Consider the following 23,396-nt stretch of genomic DNA (forward strand, 5'->3'; position numbering starts at 1 on the left):
CGGGACAGGTGACGTCAAAAATGCTAGAAAACGGCACAAGGTATGAGAACGAATGTTTCGTTTCATGCAGTGACTCAAAACGTAAAGATTAAGTTTGCAGTAAAATGGACGGATTGGCAGGCAGACCGACCAACTGATTTCTTAGTTTTCCTTTCGTACTTCTAGAAGACTATTTCATGTTACCAATATAAATGGACTTACTTTCGTTAACACGGAATTACCCGCACTTGCTGCAGCACTAAAGCAACTCAAAAAGTTGCCCGTGATAGCGGCACATGCGCTAGCACCTTTATATGAGAGATTTCGAAAAGAGCGAACAGCTAGCAAATCTCGTTCAACAAAGCTAAAGAGCAAAGCAAAACAAATAAATGAAAAATTACAACACAGCGTTGAGTAGCAGAAAATGTTGATTTTAGTCGTTTAAAAAATTTTGAAATACGCGTTGCTTGCATTGAAACATTTCAGTTGATTTCCAGCGAATGAGCGCGCCAGTTGTGAATTCGTGAAAGAAGCGCAGTCAAACGAGAAGGAGCACAGAAAATATTTGTTGTAGCGCGGTTCGTTATTTCCTAAGTGAATGAAATAAGATTTGTATGAATTCATGCCTGATTGCAAAAAAGTTTGTAACGTATTATTGCTAATAAAAAAGTGCAGGCAAAAACCAATTCCGCGTTTTTATAACAGTAAACAGTGAAAAAAAAGGTTGCCAAAGTGAACATAAAAAAGAAAAGCAACAATGCAACAATGGTCTTTTTCTGATTAAAAAAAAGTTATGGCTGAAAGAAGAGAAGCAAAAAGAAAGCTGAGAACAGAAACAAGTGATAAATAAAATACAAAAAATTGGACTGTGATAACAAGTCGGTAAATTAAAAAAAAAACACTAATTTGAATTATAAAAACATTTAAAACTTAAAATGGATACCACCAGCAGTAGTGTTAGAATGCAGCAGCTGCCGCCAACGTTGCCTTCAACGCCCAGCACCAACAACAGCCTGAGTCACATCAAAATGCTGAATTATTCGCCTGCATCGCCTGCGTCCTCCATCAGCTCGGAATCTATGGATATTACCCTAACTCCGTCAAGCACTTGCTATCCTGCATCGGCGACAACGTCCCGTCTGCTTAGCAGCCAGGAGAGCGATGAACATTTTTGTACGCCTAAAAAATCGCTAGCCGATTCTGGTGTGCTGGAGCGCATACGTGGTAAATTGGGTACACCAGGCAGTTTTTGTGGTGATATGCCAACACTGCGTCCAGAGCAATGTGGTGGCGAAGAAGAAAGCGTAAAAATGTTAAAAAATCGCTTTCTGATAAGCACGCAAGTCTATCCCATACCACCAGAAGTAGCAGCGAAAACGCCATCCTCTTATCGTCATCTCATCGATCGAAATGCATCCAATCTACGCTGTACCGATGTATTCACGGAGAAGGAATATATTTGTAAGATTATAAATGAACCCTTTGATAAAGTGCAGCGCGCATATTTTGATATCAAACACGCTGGTGATCGTGCCAAAAGTTCAATTTATGGTCATACGCTTATAAGGAATATTCATGATATTGTGCCAAAGGAGAAAAATCGTTCTTATTTAATATTTGCGTTACCACAAGCGAGTGAGGGTGCGGAGGGTATCTATGAGGATTTGCATACGTATATAAGAAATAAGAGACGTTTGGGTGAGGATGAAGCGCGTGCGTTATTTCATCAAATTAGCGAAACGGTGTTGTTGTGCCATCAAAACGGCATCATATTGAGGGATTTGAAGCTAAAGCGGTTTTACTTCATTGATGAAGCGAGGTATGTTAATAAAAAAATCCGTATTTTATTTGTGGCTAATATGTTATGTTTGGGAACCCAATAATATGCCTGATTATCTGCAAGGTACTATCCCAGCTGAGTAATTTTATAGAAAATATTTTGTTTCCTCAGCCATTCAGTTTAGTAAATTTTTGTAATTATTCAAATAAATATCTGTAAATTAAAAATATTGGCGCATAATCGTAGTCAAAATAAAATAGGTTTTAAATTTAGTTTCAGCTTTTTTGACAGATAGCTCATAGAAAATTATGCCAAAAAGCTGCAACTAAATTTAATATCTATTTTAATTTGACTATGATTATGCGACATTAACTTTAAATGTTCTGGCTCCAATAGGAAACACTGGGAAGTTCCGGTTCTGAGCACAGCTCTTGTATTACTGCTAGGTCGGGTAAAATGCCTACTATTAGTGGTCTAACGCATCTAAGATAGGCCAAAAAATTTCCAAGTTTTCACAGTACTGGACATTTTAGAGAATGGAGTCTCGCATGCTTGTAGTACCAGCAAAGGTTTCTTTGCGTCTAATTTCCGGCTCACTTTTGAACTTTAATAGGACTCTTTAACATGTTCAACTGTGCTGGGGAAAAGCCATTTGAAATTTAAAAATCTATAGGGCATAATTAATGCTTTCATTTAGGCTACCTGCTGTTAGAACACAGTTCTTATGAAAGCGATTGTGGATTTTAGTCTTCTCTTCCCACAGCTTTGCAATATCCCAAATATGTTCTTAGCGTCCATCTGAAATGTTCGCGTAGTGTACTTAGATTAGTCACCATTTTCATAACAATCAAGTTTTCCTACTCTTGGAACCTTTTTTCCTGACGACGTGTATCTTTAGTAGCCTTACTGGTTCCATTAGGGACCAACTCAAAATGTTATTTATGTAGGTATGTATTTGTATTTTGAAATTTTAAGGGAAATTTTGTAGAAAATTATAAGATAAATGTTTTTATTCATAAAATCTTGAAAAAATAAAATATTTTCTTTTTTAATTTGTTAAAAGTTCTTTTACCAATTTATGACAGAGTTTTTTTGAACATGTTTGTTTTCGAAGATATTTTCTTAATTTATTTAATAATTTGGGAAAAATTTAAACAACTTGCCATCAGGACGGACAAGGCGACGCTGTTTCAATTATACCTTGTAAATCTCTTCAAAGCCTTTTCTCCTGGGAGTGGGAGTCGAACCCGCACTCCTACGATAGTTGAAATGGTTACAGACGCATTCAGCTACGTCATGCCTTAGTTGTTCTTTATTTAAAATTTATAAAATGCCAAACCCAAAATTTTTAAAAAACTTTGGTTTTCAAAAATATTTTTTTAACAACTTTATACCTTGTAAATCTCTTCAAAGCCTTTTCTCCTGGGAGTGGGAGTCGAACCCGCACTCCTACGATAGTTGAAATGGTTACAGACGCATTCAGCTACGTCATGCCTTAGTTGTTCTTTATTTAAAATTTATAAAATACCAAACCCAAAAATTTTAAAAAACTGGTTTTCAAAAATATTTTTTTAACAACTTTATACCTTGTAAATCTCTTCAAAGCCTTTTCTCCTGGGAGTGGGAGTCGAACCCGCACTCCTACGATAGTTGAAATGGTTACAGACGCATTCAGCTACGTCATGCCTTAGTTGTTCTTTATTTAAAATTTATAAAATGCCAAACCCAAAAATTTTAAAAAACTTTGGTTTTCAAAAATATTTTTTTAACAACTTTATCTTTTTAGAAAATTACAATTAATCTTATAGAATTTTTTTATTTAAAAATTTAGAAAATTAGTTTATAGACCTTCAGTCATGTATACTTATAACAATTGCTTGTTCTACAAAATTTAAATTAATACAATTACCTAGCAAGTAAAGAATTTTTTGGAATAAAAAATTAATAAAAAAATCTAAATTACAATAAATTGTTGCGCATAAATCAATTGGCTCATTTAAACTAAAATGTCAACATTGGCGTTGAAAAAACGGCTTAAAAAAAATTAAATTTGCATATTTATGTATGTATACAAGCAAAATCAGCGGCATATCATGCATTAAAAAAAGATAAAAATACTATAAAAACCGCCAAAGTCACCACAGTCTTGAGTTTGCACCAAAAAAGGCATGATTAGCAAACGCATAAGCTGCGATTGTGTACATAGCTACCAATTGACACCACCTTCCCCTTGTGAGTCCAAAATAGAGGCCTGATAACTTTGTTTACTTCACAATAATAATTCATTTAATTGTATATTTCGAGTTTGTTATTGAAAGTGAGAATCCCTAAACAGCGCTATGTTAGCGACTCGACTGTACATGTTGAGTTAACAGAATGAGAACCGATATACAGAGGCCCCAGTGTGCAGTACAGCTGTTGTGTGAGTTTTGGAGCTATTACTCTCATCACATAGCAATAATCTTTGGAGCTTAGTACTTTGATTTTGTTTCTCTTACTGGTTTTGTAAAAACCTTCGGACTTACAAAAACATATGTATGTGTGCATAGTTTTGCAACACGCATTTGTATACATACATATACATATGTGTGTAAGGCGTATGAATGCACATAAATAAATCAATTTAGCTCCATAAGCTAGATAGAGCCACAATGAAAACTATTTTTTTTTGTAAACTCGTCATTACCATATACCCCGAGCAAACTTGACTCGATGGTCATACAGAGGGTACGAACGTCTCCTAAACGTTGAGCTACTCATAAACACGATTGCCATTGCATTTGCATTTGCTCCAACAAAAACACAACGTACACGCATTCGCAATAACATTGAACAAGTACCCATACCGGGTAGCCCGTACTGGTGATGGTGACGGTGGGTGCAGCAGCTCAATACAAGCAAGCATTGAGCGGCATTGCATTTGTATGTGGTGCAATGAGCTGTCATTTGTGTAGCAAAGAAAAACGACTTGAGGCGTTGTACTGCTATGCTTGGTGTTGTATGGATGCAATTTATTAGATTGTTTTGCCCATTCCAAGTGGCAGCTGATAATCAATGTTGGCGATTTATTGTGCCGAAATAATATTTTTTACAGATATGGTGCTAGTTTGGGGCGCGCACGTGTGTTATATGCGTTTACGCAGCCAGAACATAGAAAATAAAACAAAAAAAATACTCTGCCGAGAGCGCATAATATTGTGCAAGCAGTAATATTTTTGGCATGAAATATTAAAAAAATTTTTTTTAATATCCCATTCATTATGACAACAAACAGCTTACGAGACATGACCAATAAATAGTCTTATATTGTTGGGAATATTCATTTCTATGTAGGTATGTTTGCACACCATTAAAATTTGAGAGGTGTGCCCTAAGCAATGCTAAGAGCGGCAAATCATGTGCTACGCAATTTTTGAATTGCATACATTGCTTAATGTTACACTCAGCAATGAAAGTATGCATACAAACAGCTTTCAAAAATCTATGATTTTGAGAATAAAAAAAAAAAAATAAAATAAAATAAATTAACTAATTTCTAAGTAGTAATTTTTATTATACTTTTTTATTTAATATTTTAGGAGCTTTAGTTGATTTAAAAATTTTTTCTAAAATGTATGAATTTAATCCTGTTCCGTTTCAGTTATTTGTAATTGTTTAAATATATTTTAAATTATATTCTGTAATTTTAAATATTTATTTTAATTTTTTGATTATTTTTTTTCTACATTTTGTGTTACGTTGAAATATTTTTAACTAAATATCATATAAGTTTAAGTTTTCTACTTTATTGTTTTTGTAAATATTTATTTTGTAAACAAATCAATAAAGTTTGTTCATAAATATTAGAACTTTTGTTTTCCGAAGTTAATTTAAATTTTTTTTTATTTATTTTATTATTTTTAATTTTATAATTATAGTATAATATGTAAATTTGACATAAGCATGCTTTTTTTTAATTAATATAATAAATTTATTTTTTTAGGTTTATTATCTTGTTGTTGTTGTTTGTTTATTATCTTCCTTTTTATGTACTCATTTTTGTTATCTCTTTTTGTAAATTTTCATTAAAACAAGTAAGGAAGGCTAAGTTCGGGTGTAACCGAACATTACATACTCAGTTGAGAGCTATGGAGACAAAATAAGGAAAATCACCATGTAGGAAAATGAACCTAGGGTAACCCTGGAATGTGGTTGTATGACATGTGTATCAAATGGAAGGTATTAAAGAGTATTTTAAGAGAGAGTAGGCCATAGTTCTATGGATGGACGCCATTTAGGGATATCGCCATAAAGGTGGACCAGGGCTGACTCTAGAATGTGTTTGTACGATATGGGTATCAAATGAAAGGTGATAATGAGTATTTTAAAAGGGAATGGGCTTTAGTTCTATAAGTGAACGCCTTTTCGAGAAATCGCCATAAAGGTGGACCAGGGGTGACTCTAGAATATGTTTGTACGATATGGGTATCAAATGAAAGCTGTTAATGAATATTTTGAAAAGCAGTGATCCTTAGTTCCATAGGTGGACGCCGTTTCGAGATATCGCCATAAAGGTGGACCAGGGGTGTCTCTAGTTGTACGATATGGGAATCAAATGAAAGGTGTTACTGAGCATTTTAAGAGGGAGTGGGCATTAGGTCTATAGGTGCACGCCTTTTCGAAATGTCGCCATTAGGGTGGGCCAGGGGTGACTCTAGAATGTGTTTGTATGATATGGGTATCAAATGAAAGATGGTAATGAGTATTTTAAAAGGGAGTAATCCTTAGTTCTATAGGTGGACGCCTTTTCGAGATATCGCCATAAAGGTGGACCAATGGTGACTCTAGAATGTTTGTACGATATGGGTATCAAACGAAAGGTGCTACTAAGCATTTTAAGAGGAAGTGGGCATGAGGTCTATAGGTGGACGCCTTTTCGAAGTATCGTCATTAGGGTGGGCCAGGGGTGACTCTAGAATGTGTTTGTACGATATGGGTACCAAACGAAAGGTGTTACTGATCATTTTAAGATGGAGTGGGTATTAGATCTATAGGTGGACGCCTTTTCGAGATATCGCCATTAGGGTGAGCCAGGGGTGACTCTAGAATGTTTGTACGATATGGGTATCAAACGAAAGGTGTTACTGAGCATTTTAAGAGGGAGTGGGCATTAGGTCTATAGGTGGACGCCTTTTCGAGATATCGCCATTAGGGTGGGAAAGGGGTGACTCTAGAATGTTTTTGTACGATATGGGTATCAAATGAAAGGTGGTAATGAGTATTTTAAAAGGGAGTAATCCTTAGTTCTATAGGTGGACGCCTTTTCGAGATATCGCCATAAACGTGGACCAAGGGTGACTCTAGAATGTTTGTACGGATATCAAACGAAAGGTGTTACTGAGCATTTTAAGAGGGAGTGGGCATTAGGTCTATAGGTGGACGCCTTTTCGAGATATCGCCATTAGGGTGTGCCAGGGGTGACTCTAGAATGTTTGTACGATATGGGTATCAAACGAAAGGTGTTACTGAGCATTTTAAGAGGGAGTGGGCATTAGGTCTATAGGTGGACGCCTTTTCGAGATATCGCCATTAGGGTGGGCCAGGGTGACTCTAGAATGTGTTTGTACGATATGGGTATCAAATGAAAGGTGGTAATGGGTATTTTAAAAGGGAGTAATCCTTAGTTCTATAGGTGGACGCCTTTTCGAGATATCGCCATAAAGGTGGACCAAGGGTGACTCTACAATGTTTGTACGATATGGGTATCAAACGAAAGGTGTTACTGAGCATTTTAAGAGGGAGTGGGCATTAGGTCTATATGTGGACGCCTTTTCGAGATATCGCCATTAGGGTGGGCCAGGGGTGACTCTAGAATGTTTGTACGATATGGGTATCAAACGAAAGGTGTTACTGAGCATTTTAAGAGGGAGTGGGCATTAGGTCTATAGGTGGACGCCTTTTCGAGATATCGCCATTAGGGTGGGCCAGGGGTGACTCTAGATTGTTTGTACTATATGGGTATCAAACGAAAGGTGTTACTGAGCATTTTAAGAGGGAGTGGACATTAGGTATATAGGTGGTCGCCTTTTCGAGATATCGCCATTAGGGTGGGCCAGGGGTGACTCTAGAATGTTTGTACGATATGGGTATCAAACGAAAGGTGTTACTGAGCATTTTAAGAGGGAGTGGGCATTAGGTCTATAGGTGGACGCCTTTTCGAGATATCGCCATTAGGGTGGGCCAGGGTGATTCTAGAATATGTTTGTACGATATGGATATCAAATTAAAAGTATTAATGAGGGTTTTAAAAGCGAGTGGCCCTTAGATGTATATGTGAAGGCGTTCTCGCGATATCGACCAAAATGTGGACCAGGTGATCCAGAAAATCATCTGTCGGGTACTGCTAATTTATTTATATATGCAATACCACTAACAGTATTCCTGCCAAGATTCCAAGGGCTGTTGATTTCGCCTTGTAGAACTTTTTCATTTTCTTCTACTTAATATGGTAGGTGTCACACCCATTTTACAAAGCTTTTTCCAAAGATATATTATGCGTCAATAAACCAATCCAGTTACCATGTTCCATCCCTTTTTTCGTAGTTGGTATAAAATTATGGCATTTTTTTCATTTTTCGTAATTTTCGATATCGATAAAGTGGGCGTGGTTATGGTCGGATTTCGGCCATTTTTTATACCAAGATAAAGTGAGTTCAGATAAGTACGTGGGCTAAGTTTAGTAAAGATATATCGGTTTTTGCTCAAGTTATTGTGTTAACGGCCGAGCGGAAGGACAGACGGTGGACTGTGTATAAAAACTGGGCGTGGCTTCCACCGATTTCGCCCATTTTCACAGAGAACAGTTACCGTCACAGAGTCTATGCTCCTACCAAATTTCAGAAGGATTGGTAAATTTTTGTTCGACTTATGGCATTAAAAGTATTCTAGACAAACTAAATGAAAATGGGCGGAGCCACGCCCATTTTGAAATTTTCTTTTATTTTTGGATTTTGTTGCATCATATCATTACTGGAGTTGAATTTTGACTTAATTTACTTATATACAGTAAAGATATTAACTTTTTTGTTAAAATTTGAATTAAAAAAAAAAATTTTTTAAAAAGTGGGCGTGTTCTTCATCCAATTTTGCTAATTTTTATTTAGCACATATATAGTAATAGTAGTAACGTTCCTGCCAAATTTCATCATGATATCTTCAACGACTGCCAAATTACAGCTTGCAAAACTTTTAAATTACCTTCTTGTAAAAGTGGGCGGTGCCACGCCCATTGTCCAAAATCTTACTAGTTTTCTATTCTGCGTCATAACGTCAACCCATCTACCAAGTTTCATCGCTTTAACCGCCTTTGGCAATGAATTATCGCATTTTTTCGGTTTTTCGAAATTTTCGATATCGAAAAAGTGGGCGTGGTTATAGTCCGATATCGTTCATTTTAAATAGCGATCTGAGATGAGTGCTCAGGAACCTACATACCAAATTTCATCAAGATACCTCAAAATTTACTCAAGTTATCGTGTTAACGGACGGACGGACGGACGGACGGACGGACGGACGGACATGGCTCAATCAAATTTTTTTTCGATCCTGATTATTTTGATATATGGAAGTCTATATCTATCTTGATTCCTTTATATATGTACAACCAACCGTTATCCAATCAAACTTAATATACTCTGTGAGCTCTGCTCAACTGAGTATAAAAATCAATAAATATTTTTTTTTAATATAAATTTATATTTTCCTTGAACACCACAATATTTTTTAATTTTTCGTTTGTCGTCTGTTTACTTTTGACACTAAGTGTACATTTTCTTGTGCGCTAGTCGTAGACATTAAAAATTCCGTAATCGCTAAAAGATGAGATATATGTACACTCTGGCTGTGGAAATCATTTACAAGCAAAACTACTTACAATTTCATTAAGATAAAAAAGTGAAGGCGAGATGGATTTTGTTTTACATTTGAAATGATGTGCATTAAAATTAATCTTTTTTATTCTATTTTAATAAATAGAAATGGAAAATAAAACCAAAAAAGTCTCCCAGACATATTCGTCTAAGCAAAAAAAAAAAAACAACTAAATCAATCTTCAAAGAAAAAAATAGAGATTAAAAACCTGCAAAAAATATAAGAAGCGAAATAAAAAACGTGAGCATAATAATAAAAGAATTAAGAAAAGAAACATAAATTAAAAAAAAAAAAAAAAATACAAAAGTTAAAAGAATACATAAAAAATTTAATAAAATAATTTAGAAAATAAAAATTGTAAATACAAAATTATCAAACAGTTTTAATTGCCAAAAATGCAAGTTTATCTCAAAATTTTTAATTTCGTATTTATATATATATATTTTTTTTTTGTAATTAAAGAATTCAACAAAAACTTCGGGACTAATACAAAAACAGCCATATAATAAATACAGAAATAAAGAAAATAAAAAGTCAAAAGAAAAACAAAATAAAATTATATAAAGTCCTCCTACTAACACACATAAAATACGAATTTGCAGGCACAAAAAGCCGAAATTGCTGCAATCGCACATTGATGATTTCCCAGCAAATGTTTTGTGTAATGTTTATTCGCTGTAATGCAATACAAACACATTACCACAGCTTATCCGGTAATTAATATAAGCACCCACCCATTCACGTACACGCACACATGAAAATAGACATGATAAACGCAGCAAACTGGTCAAATAAACAAAAAAAAAAAAAAAAAAAAAATGCCCAGAAATTGCTTTAGGCCGATAGACACTTTTAACACTCAACCACAGCGGGCTGCCGTTGACTCAGCGAAACGGTTCGCCTTTTTTGGGGACTACTTGGTTGGTATTGTCGCAACATTGACTACATTGTTTTGTTTTTTTTTGCTTGCGCTCTGTTGTAAATTTTGTTTGTTTAAATATAATGCAATAATAAAATAGCAAAACCAAAAAAGAGTTGATGCGCTCTCAACAAATTTCTGTGTGACCATTTCATTTTGTAATTGATTTGAGTTTTAGCTTTGTATTGGAAATTCAAAAAAGAGAGGACAAAATTTCAACACGACAACAGAGGTACATATTAGTAATTAAAAAAATGTATTTATTTTTTTTTTTTCGTTTTTAATAAGAATTTTTTTACTAAATTTTACAGTTATGTACTTATTTTATTCTTTTATTCTTGAAACTCTTTCAAATTTGAAATTTTTTATACTTAATTTCTAACACTGTAATTAAAAGTTTGTTTTCGAAAAATGGGCAGCAAAATCAGTTTTATAGAAGTTTTTATAAGTAGATGAAATTTTGAGTTTTTTTTTTACAAAATTTTAAGCTTTTTAATTTTTTAAACTTGCATTTTTAAAATTTTTATTTTCATATAATAATTTTTGTATATTTTTTTAGTTATTACTATACACATATTTTAACCAATTTATTTTCATAAAAATGTATAATGAAACTCGTTTTTTTAAGATATTTAACATATATTATGGAAGCTGGTTTTTAGTTTAAATTTTTAGTAACGTGCTTTAAATATTTTGCAAATGGAAACTATTTTTAATTTCAAAATATTTTTTTATAAATGATTTTCAGTGTAGAATTTCTCTCTTTATAATTAAATTTTTGTGTTCACGAATTCCATTTTTTTTTTAATTTAAAATTTTTTACTTCCTAAACTTGGCTCTATTAAATCATAAAATGAAATTCATGTTGAAAAATATTTTTTGTTAAAATATCGGCTATGTATTTTTTTAATTTTGACATTTTTTACGAATTTACACTTTTATGTAATCTCATTTTAATATTTTTATTTTGATGAATTGTGTGCCAAATTTCTTTTAATTTAAATTAAAATTTTTGTTTAATACCAAAAAACGGCCGAAGCAGCTGTATTTTTATTTTGTTTCTTAAATATTGTAATAAATATTTTTTTTTACATTTTTTTTGGATTTAATATATTTATTTATAAACTTCTATTATTCTGTTATTAAAATTTCAATTTAGTTTTAATATTTGTATTTTGTTTCTTAAATATTGTAATAAATAAATTTTTTTTTATTAAAAATTTATTTTTTTTGTTAAAAGTTTATTTTGCACGTTATACTTTTATTTAAAAACTGGATTTTCTTATAAACTTTTATTGCATAATTTTTACATGCTTAATTTTTTCTGAATACAAGTTTTACTAAAAGTTTTTTTTATAAAATTGGTTTTGCTTAAGATTTTGTTTTAATGGTTTTTAATTTTAATTTTAAATTTTTTGTTCTTCAATATTAAAAAAAAACGAACATATATATTTGTCATGTATGCACATATGTGTATGCGTTGTTGCTATGTCATGTTTAAGCAACATTGCTGCCACAGCTGCTGTTATTGCGTCAAGAATTTTTGCGATTGCGAATGCTGCAATTCTTGTTCTAGTTATTAACGTTGGCTGTGCATAATGACTGTTGTTGTTATTGTTGTCTAGCACCAATAACGCAATCGCTTGACTTGTTGCCAACAATTCTAGATTTTGTTTATGTAGTTTTTTTGTTGCCTTGCGCTTGTCTTTCATCATTACTTTTCTGATATTTTGTATTTTATTTTGACTTTTTTTGTATTTTCCCGTACTTTGTAATTTTGGTGCCATTGCCATTGCAATTTGTAAATTGCTAGCGTTTTCCGCTCTTCTTGCTGCTGTTGCTACATACAACTTTTGTTGTTGTTTTTGTAAGTCTTTCTTGTTTAAGTTTTTGTTGTAGCTTTTGGCGTTTCGTATGTTTGCCACTGTCAGTGCTGGCAGCTGCCAATGATGACCATCACTGTTGCCATTGCGCATTTGATTGCTGTTGCCGATGTTGCTGTTGTTGCTTTAGTTATAGTTGTTGTTGTTATTGTCTACTAACGTGTTTTGGCATGTGGCAATAAGCGCAAACGTAACTGTTGCTGACTGTAATTTCTTATTGTTATTCTCCTTTATTTCATTGCTTATTCGCTTCGCTTTGCGATTGTGTGTTGTCTGTTGAATGCGATTTATTATATTTCATGTGGTTTTTGTTCTGCTGTTGCTGGCAATGACGTAGGCGTTATTGAGGTCATTAAAAGCTATAAAAAATAACAACACTGATAAATGTGAATAGCTTTTGATTGGCGAAAATTAAGGCAAGAACTAGTAGCAATTTTTATTACGAAAAAAAAAACAAAATGAAATATGCACAAAAAAAACCAAAGAACAAAATAAACAAAAAGATTTTAAGAAATATAAAGAAACCTTTTTTCATGCAATAAATGTTTACTTTAATTAAGTAGAGCAAATTGCAAAAGACTTTTTTGCAATCGTTCTGATTATTGCAGCAGCCAATTCGCTGTTTTTGCTTGCCAATCAAATATTTGATAATTTACATATTACGGTAGCAATTGCTGATAAGGGCCAACCACCAAAGTAGTAACGGATTGTGTAAAGTGCTTATTTGCGGAAATATAAAAGAAATTAAATAACGTTTCATAAACAGAATTTTTGTTGCCGAAAGAAATTTACGAAAATTGGTAGTGGGTGAATGCATATGATTCCTTAATGATCTGGGAGCCAAAAACAAGGTTTTGTTAGGTTTGGTTCCCGCGCATCAGCGAGATGAAGTGAATGAGCAGTCAGACTACCTAGCAAAACAGGTTGCGTTAGCAACATCATTTGATCCAGAGCCCTTCTGTGGATTTGGTCCAGAGCCCTTCTGTGGGCACATGTAGACACTGGAGGATGGAACGTCGGTTCACATTCTCTGCGAATGCTTCGCTCAGGCAAGGCAGAGATTCTGCCATCTAGGTGGCGTGACTCCTCATCCATTCGTGATATGAAGTAAAAACCTGAAGAGGTAATTAAACGCTTTAAAGCCCACACATACAGCAAAAGGCTCTAGCGCAGTAAATATATACAAAGGGCGCACTGTATCAAAGTCTAATAATAATCATAAGTACATATTGGCGTACTTCTTTTGTAGCTGGAAATAACCCTTCAGTATGATCTTTTTGGCTTTAATGTTGACCCATTACAGTTGTTTTCAATCCATGAATTAAATCGTCTTCTAAGTACTTTGCATATTTTCAGGCGCTCTTAAGCTTCTCGCCAAATATTTCGCTAATAATCCTTAATAAATACTGTTTAAAGCTCATTTCAAAATCCTAAGTACACCCTTCAGTTCGCTTTATCCATTATTACTTTTTTCAAATGCAAATTTATTACGCTGCACCAAATTTTTATGCTTCATTGATTGCCTAATCCTTTTGCCACTACAAAAAGAAAAAAAAAAAATAACGACAACAGCCCTAAAATTCACCACTTATGCATATTTATTACCTGCTGCATATATTTAAACTGTTCGCTGTCATTGTCACTTGTCAGAACAATTGTTGCTTGTCACGCAATTTGCAAAAAAAAAAACAAATTTGCGCCACAATCCGTTTTCTTGTTTTTGGTGCATCTACACCACATGTCAATTGTTTTATATACAGTACTTTTTGACATTCAACACGTTGCAAGAATATCGAACTCGTTTACCTTAATCCTTACAAAAAGAAGAAGAAAAAACGCAGATATTTTTTTTTTTACAATTTATCCTTTACCGCCTTTTGTTTAGTTGTTACATTAGAAGTCACGCAAGGCTAAAAGAAGTCATAATCATCGTCATCATCATCGTCGTCGCTCTTGTCGTTAAAGGACGACGCAGCAAGGGTTGTTTTATTATTATTTTTTTTTACGCTTTCTGTTGTTTCATATGCGCAAATCATTTGTTGTCCTTTCTCAAACGCTCTAATTTACATATCTGCGCAATTTCGTTAGCATAACTATACAATTTTCTTTGCTACTCTCTCTTATTTTTGTATAAGTATTTGCATGTTTCTTTTATTTGTCGCTTAAGCATACAACTTAGTTTTTTCCTTTTGTTCGTTGTTATTCCTTCGTTTGCTTTTTCTGCAACTACTATTGTTTGGTGCTTGTTAGCTTTAGATTTTCCACTTTCACTTTTTCAACTTGCTTTTGATATGTAAATTATGGGTTTTTCTAAATCGGCACTTTTTCTCTCCTGTTCAGCTTTTGTTTTTATATTTTACAATCAAACCGGCTACTGCGTGTTTGTGTTATCCAAATTTTGCGGGCTTTACTTTTTTAGTAATAGAATTTCAGGCTTGTACGGTGATAGCGTTTGGTTTTCGCTGATTGTTAACGATATACATAGATTGTATCTCTTTTTTGTAGATAATTGAACAACCAAACCGGACAGTTCAAAACCGGCTTTCGAAATTGTATATTTATGATATTTTTTTGAAAGCTTCCATTACGTAAATTGCCTTAAGAATGTTAAGTTCTTATTAACATTTAATAATTTGCTATTTTTACCACCTGCTTTTATCTATCACCTTAATACTTCATGTTTTTCAAGTTTGTGTGAAATTTCGTTCAACGTTTCTAATTTCAAGTTCATTTTTATTAGCGCGTACGCTATTGTCGGCATTGTTTCACTGCCAATTTTGAGTTCCCCATTCATATTCATTATAAAAATTGCGTGTCTTATGTTGTTTTCATTCAAGGTTCATTCTAAAATTATGCAGGTTGTGTGTGAGTTATTGCAAAGCCATATTATTAGTTTTTTATTTCTTTATTCTATACTTTGAATTTCTTACAACGTTACTAAGTAAACTTAATTGTGCTTCATCATTTTGCAATGCAAGAGCTGAGTCATCAACCAACTTGGTTTGTAGAGCTTTTATTATTGTAGTTATAAGCAAGTTCTGATTTATTGAGAGGTGTCTGGCTCCCTGTACAAGAGTCAGATTTACGTTTCTGGAACGATACTAAAGTTATAATCAATCAAGAATTAATGTCAGAAAAGCCTTTGCATTTGTAGGATTGCTTCTTTGATCTACCTCTAAAAATACTTACATATGGCACTATCTCGGCTGCCAGTTCGAAATCAATCTATCTGAGGACATTTTTCAAACACATCCTATTTCACAATTTGCTTCAAGAATGCCTTATCGCAGAATTTTTTTCATAAAGGCCCCAGCTAATGTGAGAATTTATTGAATATAAGCTCAGATAAAGCGTTTTTGAAACAAACTCTGAAATGGGGCGTTTTTCAACTGAGTTCTAAGATAGGGCGTTTTCGAAACGGCTGAAGAGGCCGTGTGTTATTTTACCTGGCAGTCGATATTTTGTCGAACTATTCGAGTCTGTATAATGTTAGCAAATTGCACATGCAATAAACTTCCGAATAATTATAAATCGAATACAAATACAATTCACATCTAATGGTATAGAGTGACGCTTTTTGTGGGTGATTGGACAACTCTAATTGGCTCGATTTCAGATTTATGCCCCATTTTGTTTCAGAAGGTTTCTTACGGCATTCTCGTACCGTTAACTCTGAACTGCCACACAGCAGTTGGTTTTTTATTAAAAAGCTAAAGAGTTTAAGTACAACTGAAAAATAAAAAAAAAACCTTTATAAACACGATAGCTTTGAATTAACAAACAAAACAACATAAAACGCAGTCCGTTGTTTCCTAACCTTGACACTGATCTACAACTTGTAACTATTAACATTTAACTAAATTTCAACGCTGCATTTCATATCATTCAAATTAATAAAAATTAACGCTTTGTTTACTTTAAGTTTATAACTTGTTTCACGCACAAAAGTGATCAAGCAAATTTAAGTGTGTGAAAATCGATCATGATGATCAAAGCACCAAATCCAAAGCCTCGTCTTTCTTTGAAATCACGCAGCTCTTTCATCAAAATAACAATAAAAAAAGATATAAAAAATAAAGATTACAAAATAATCCAAAATATGTTTTTACACTTTTTTTTGCGCTCAGCACGTGTCGCCTACGCCATACAATTTGCCGCCAAACGCTAAAAATTACAACATCAATTCTTAAAAACTCAAAATATTTGCCCACATATTTACATTCGTCGTGCCTCCTCATGGCTGCTCATAAAATATATTAATAATATATTTTTATAACATTTAATATTGCTTCATATAATGCGCTGTCTATTACCTACTGAGTATAATTTGTTCGCCACGATCTCGCTCTCTTTCGCTAGCACGCTCTTTTTCAATGCACATTACAAGGAGGTCAGATGGTGATGAAGATCACTTCGATAGACTAACAGCGCTCTTTTTTATGAGCGTAATTTTTACATGATCTTTTAGCTTTTCAATGTCTGTTATAAACTTATGTACCTGTGTTAATTTTATATTCTGCATATTAGCCGCTTTTTAAATTTGGCTATTACAGTGCGTAGTTAGGTATTGTAGAGTGGTTTGTATCAGGGTCAACACGAGGTTTCTCGTTGTTAATCGATTTCAAAGTTTCGTTTCTGATATTGTTTTTATTTATTTTGGCTTTTGTAAGATACCACTAATTTTGTTGTTGTGTTTCTTAGCGTCCCTTGGTTTGCCAATCTTGTATGGTGTAGTATTTGTGCGCATGCAAGGTGCTCACTAGTCTCTGAGCAAATGTTTCGTGTTTGGTGCGCTCTTCTTGCTCTTTCGTTTGCCCATGAAGCTGTTGAATTATGGATTTTCAACATTTAGACCTGTTTCATACTTCATCACCTTAGGGCATTAGGTTAACGTTGTAGTTTAACTTTGCATTTGCGTGCTGCACTACACCCCACCGTCGCTTTTTGCTCACGCCCACTTTTCACAATTATGCATATATTGTTCGTCTTGACAAGATTTTAAAATTTGTTGAGCTTCTTGTCGCTGTTACGCCCCATTTTTTTTTCGTCACCAACAACAACGATCGTGTTGATCTTGGTCAACCACCACACATTGTCTGCTTACCTCATAATCTTTGTTGTGTACGCGGTTTGCACATACCTCATCTATTGGCTCATTTCAAATCAAGATTGATAGCTTTAACTCATTTGTTTATTGCTTAATTCATTGTCAGCCCTTTATGCATTGCTCACACACATGATCGCATGTAGATCAATGCGATAGCTATCGCAGGCGTTGCTAAAACATTTATTGCTCCCTCATTACTTTGACGTTTTTGACTTAATCAATCGTCATCGTCGTGTTTGTTGCAATTATTAATTCACAGTCACAAATATTAAAATAAACACTCTTATGTATGGTTTATGTTCGTTGTGGTTGTTCGGCAATGACGCCGTTTGAAGGCTGTCGTCATCAGTTGAATAGTACGTTGTCCGTCGCCACCAATACCACTCCCTTCCACTTTTGTTGTTTCATGACCAAGTAAAGTCAAAAGTAAAACCTTAATTTAAGAAAGAAAAAAATGCTTGCTTCATTGATTATTTGACTTTTGACGATCAGTTGAAAGATCAGTGAACGCAATAAATGCTGATCTGTTGCTCCATTTCTGCTATAAATCATATCTATTGAGAAACAACAAAAACAATGTGTAAAGGTCTTATGGAGTTTGGAGCTTTTGCGGTGGTGCGCGCTCTAATTTTTTTATTGAATAATTGATTTTAATTTGTAATATTTTTAATTCGTTTCTTCTTTTTGGTTTTTGCTACTCTGCGTAATTGATTGTGCTGTTTTGTGGATTACTCAATTACACACACACGATGAATGCCGACATTGAAATGTGTATTTCAGCGCTCTAAAAAGTGAAAAAAATTGCATAAAAATCATTTATTTTATTGTTGAGTCAGAAAAATTTAATTTTTTGATATTCGCCATTGGCATTAAAAAGGGAGTTTTCGTAATGATCTGAATGTGTGATTGTATTGAGCAATCGTTAATTTTAAATTAAGTACACTGCTTAACATAATTATAGGATAAGGAGTTATTAATACATTTTTTAAATGTTTTCTGTTTATATAATTTTTATATTCTGCAGAAATCCCAAATAAAGTGTAGTTTTAGTTAGAATCTAAAAAAAATTTTAAAGAATCACAAAAAATATAAATACTAAACTCCAAAAACTTCTGATAGTTGTAAAAAAAAAATTTGATTTAAAAAAATTGTAAATGTAATAAAGAATAGCAAATACTTTCAGTAAAAGTTTAGAATTTGATTAGATTTGAAAAATATCCAATAGTTTTGTAAGACATAAAAAAGAAAATTTTCTGAAATTTGTGAAAAAAATTTTTGAGATTTTTTAACAAATTTCTTTAAAATTTAGCAAAACTTTTTTATTTTTTAACATTTTTTATTTGTAAATTGCCCTATAAATGCCTCCTGCAGTGTTATAAAATTAATAAAAATAAATTAAATAAATAAACCTTTAAAACACTTTATTAATTAAATTTTTCTGTTTCTTTTCATTGCAGAACGAAAATCCAGTACGAATCATTGGAGGGTTCCATGATTCTCAACGATCCCGCGGACGATACGTTAAGCGACAAGATCGGTTGTCCGCTCTACACTGCGCCCGAACTGCTCTGCCCGCAGCCCACCTATCATGGCAAACCAGCAGATATGTGGTCGCTCGGTGTTATACTTTACACAATGCTTGTCGGCCAATATCCATTCTACGAACGCGGAAATTGCAATCTTATCACAATAATACGGCACTGCCAGGTGCAAATACCAAATAATCTCACCAGATCAGTGCGTTGTCTGTTGTTACTTTTACTTTGTAAAAACTACAAAGATCGTCTACACGCTCAAGATGTATTCCTAACGCCGTGGGTGAAAGAGCAAAAACCCTTTGGTAATTTGTTCCTGCATGTCGATACCAATGTAGATGATTGGTTAATGGACGATGAAGATGATGCGGCTAATAATGACAACAAAAAACAAGGTATAGAGGAGCTGTCTGCGCAGCAAAGACATTACGAAAAATATTGCAAAAATCATGACGTGCGCGCTATGATACTGCAACAACAAACTTTCGAAGATGGCGCAAGTGATGAAGAATATGAGGAGGAGGAAAGCTGTGAGGACGATGACGCCTACTGCGACTACGATGACGCCGACTGTGATATAAGCATTTGCCAGACAGCGCGTGATACCGAATCTGAAGAGAATGATTTTGATGCGCTGAATGTGCCACTATTGTAGCTGCGCATAGCTAAAGTGACCTTTGTGTTGATAATCGTGGCGTTCGGAAGTAGCAGCGGGATATCAAACAAAGCGCAGGCGCTGTACGATATTTTTCTCCTCCAAACGCCTTCATAGCAGTTGCACAAACACAACATGCCTTGTTCAACATTTTTCCAATACATGAAGGTACTGCGAAATGCAGAATTTTATAACATTTTTGGCCGTTGTAGCGCCAATAAAGCAGTAAAAGGAATTCATTGGATGATGGTTAAGTGCATCATTGAGTTTCGTATCAAAATGTGCTCATACACGATATGAAACGTGTAGCAAAGCACACACAAGTTCATTGTCAGCGGCAGCTGGTGGCATTGAAATCTTAAGACGGTTGAATTTCTTAATTTATGTATTTAGTAACGTATTGTTCCTGACATCGCCCACCGCCTTTCGTTTGTTTACAAAACAAATACTTAGTATTTTTTTTTCTTCATTTTTAAAGTATACTGCAAATGTAAAAAATTCTAAACTGCTTGTACGGCGAATTTTCTTAAGGACTTGAATTCTTGTAATATGTTGTTTAGCACTTATTCTTCCAAAACTGAAATGTACAATTAAAATATAAGAATTAAAAAATTGAATTTGCAAAAAAATGCAATAATTTTCCTACATAATATAAAATATGTATAGTAATTTTTTAGCGCTTGTGTTAAGATATGTTAATATGTTTAGAATTTAAAGAAAATAATGCTTAATTTTTTTGTTTTGATTTTTAACAAATAATGTTTTAAAAAAGGAAATTTTTATATATAAAAATGTACAACTAAAAATAGAAAAAAAATTTTTAAACAATACAAAAAGAAAAAAAGCCATAAAATGAAATTGAAAACTAGAAAAGAAATATATAAAAATAATTGAAATTTGATCTCAATCCAATATGAAATTACAGCGTTTTTATTTGCACTGTGGATTTATCGAATATTAATAGAAATTTCTATATTCTCTTTGGTAAATATCACATTTTTCCAAGAGAGATTTATAGTCTTAAAGAAAGCCAGGTTTTCAAATCTACTCTCCCTTTCTCCCGGAAACATTTTGATATTGTATCGAATCGCTGTCTATATTAGAAGTTTGAACTAGCCTGATATCAGCGCCAACTATCGGCTAAAAATATGTTTTATCAGCAGACAAAATTCAATTGAAAATATAAATTTCTTAATGAATATTTTTTAGATACCACTGTTTTGCTTATTCAACTCCATAGTTTGGTTAAAATCTCGATTTCAATTACAGGATTATATCAGTATAAGTTCGGAATTGTTACACCGTTGGGCCTAAACGCGAGAGGAATGTGAGAGTCGTCTTCAATAATATGTGTAGGAGCGATGACTAAGGAAAGTGTCACCCGCTACCTCTGCTTGTCTGAATAGCCCTAGAGAATATCAGGTATAGGAAACTGGGTAGATTTGTGCTGCCTAATGTCAGGGAGGTATCAAAATGCTCATTATTAATATATTCGCTTACCGTTTGGTTTGAATAAGGGTACTACATTTTATTGAATATTTGTATGAACCATATCAGGGAACAACAAAAAGAATAACAGATGTCTTCACTTTCGAATGTGCCCATCCTGCACATTGGTTTTGTTCAATTCCGAGGAAAAAAATTATTTTGTCGTATAGTGTAATTGCGATATGTTAAATGCTAAATGCGATAGATGGCGTTCGTGCTTATTGGCACATAGTTCATAAACGCTTTTCCGTCGAACTGGAGTGCGGAAAATGTATGCAGTTTGCTAGTGATGGGAGAGTACAGTGTTAAGTCATACATTTTTTTCAGGTGATTTACTAGAATTCGAAAACGTCAATGACAAGTGTGAATATTATACTCGCAGATAACAAATGCCCCTATTGCCGTTTACAACTCAACTTAGTTGACAAGTCAACTCCTGTTTGGTATTACGAATTACAACTTATTTCAGTTGAAGTTGAATTGATGTTGCCAACCTAAGAAAGTGATGATTTGACAGATAAATGAACAGCTGATCAATTTGTGGCGGAAATTTAAGCATTTGCAAAAGTGATTTTGTTATTAAAAGCAAAACGGATATTATATGAAATTTATTTTATAATGGCGAAAATGTTGGTGATTGACATGTCGCTAATACGGAAAACATTCGCTTAATCATTCCAATCCCTTGGAACTACCAAGCACCAAGTAAGAAAATGTTTAAGTGACAAATGATTAGCTTCTAATGAAGTTATTTTGCAGATTTGAAAGGAAGCATTTTCCTCATTACTAAACAAAATTAAGGACCCTTTCCGCCTACGCGTTCGTATTTTAAAATTTTGTGACACACTCCGATTCCTTGCTGACGGCAGCTATCAAAAATGCTCTGGAAATGATTTTGGTGTTGGACTGGTTTTAGATATTAATGAGGAGCATATTTGTGCGAAGTGGATTAAAACCCAAACAGCAAAAATTGTATTTTACTCTAAAACAGGATTCCCAGGAGTAGTGATTAGTATCAATGGGACTCACGTTCGCATAATTTCACCTATTTTGGCTGCATCCGAACTGCGGCAAGCCTCGTCCAACTTCGGAATGTCGCTCCATAAAGTCCAAAAGTTATTCAATGTAATCCTTAGTTTAAACGTTGTTTTTTCTATAAATGTGTACAAAATTGTTGATTATTGTTTGATTAAAAAAGGTTTAACTACCGGCTTTAAATTGTTGGTATTGTTTGTTTTTTTTTTTTGTAACGTTTTATGAGGTGGTATCAAAAGCGGAAATTAAAACTTTTATTTCTTTCGAAAGATATTTACAAAAACCCACAAAATGGCCCGAGAGGGTTCGAAATATGAGGCCCGTTCCACAGTTTTTTTGCACAGAACATCTTTCTGCGTTGGCGGTCTTTGGCCGCGATTTGTAAAAATAACCCTGGGTGGGTCCAACGCCTTTCTGCATTAGTGTGTACAAAAAATCTGGCAAAATACAACAACCACATGAAATTAGAATTTATTAGAAATTAAATTTTTAACTTTTGTTTTCGGATTCTTAAATCGGAGGTTGAAACGTGTCTTTTGATACCAACTTTGTTAAAAATTAGGTGGTGAACCGTCTTGTAAAACGTTAAATTTTTCAAAACAACTGCAATATTGTTTGAGACAACTGCTAGTAATCAGCTGTAAGATATTGATGTCTTTGACAACTACACTAACACAAGTTTGTAAACGGTAATGCCACAAACAGTTGTTAGACTAGACAACTCAACCGACCGAGGTTGAGTTGTAATCTGTAATACCAAATTGCGAAATTTCAACCCAACCAGAGTTGAGTTGTAAACGGTAATAGGGGCAAAAATTAGAACCAACTTACAGCTGGGTATTTTCCACGGTGAATATTTAAAGGACCAAGACTCAAATAGCGGAAATTTTTCGCTTTGTTTGGAATAACAGAAAGTTTCTTAGAAGGCCAGTGAGTGTGAATCACCCACGAAATTCCTGTATGGTAGTTTTTCCTGTTAAGCATGTGGTTGGGAATTTTTGCAAGAAAATGTATTACAAAAACTTAAAAATTCTGATTTGTTCCAGTAGATAGTACAGAGTGAAACCAAAACTTTTTTGAAATTGCCACTTTAGATGTTAGATTTGA

General features: G+C 33.7%; 1 protein-coding gene across 1 annotated transcript; it reads left to right on the top strand.

Moving 5' to 3' along the window:
* The first annotated feature begins 364 nt into the window (after positions 1–364).
* Positions 365–20,685, top strand: trbl (tribbles). Its single transcript, XM_067791001.1, has 2 exons — positions 365–1,798; positions 19,034–20,685. Exons 1-2 carry the CDS (start codon positions 915–917, stop codon positions 19,764–19,766), a joined length of 1,617 nt encoding a protein of 538 aa, XP_067647102.1. The 5' UTR covers positions 365–914; the 3' UTR covers positions 19,767–20,685.
* Positions 20,686–23,396: the final 2,711 nt, after the last annotated feature.

The sequence above is a fragment of the Eurosta solidaginis genome, chromosome 5 (genome assembly GCF_040869045.1).
Source record: "Eurosta solidaginis isolate ZX-2024a chromosome 5, ASM4086904v1, whole genome shotgun sequence".
NCBI classification, from domain to species: domain Eukaryota; kingdom Metazoa; phylum Arthropoda; class Insecta; order Diptera; family Tephritidae; genus Eurosta; species Eurosta solidaginis.

Excerpts from the sequence above, each read along its gene's own strand:
- trbl (XM_067791001.1), top strand. The coding sequence starts at position 915 with ATGGATACCACCAGCAGTAGTGTTAGAATGCAGCAGCTGCCGCCAACG. Across the intron at positions 1,799-19,033 it reads TACTTCATTGATGAAGCGAG|AACGAAAATCCAGTACGAAT; the intron begins GTATGTTAATAA and ends TTTTCATTGCAG.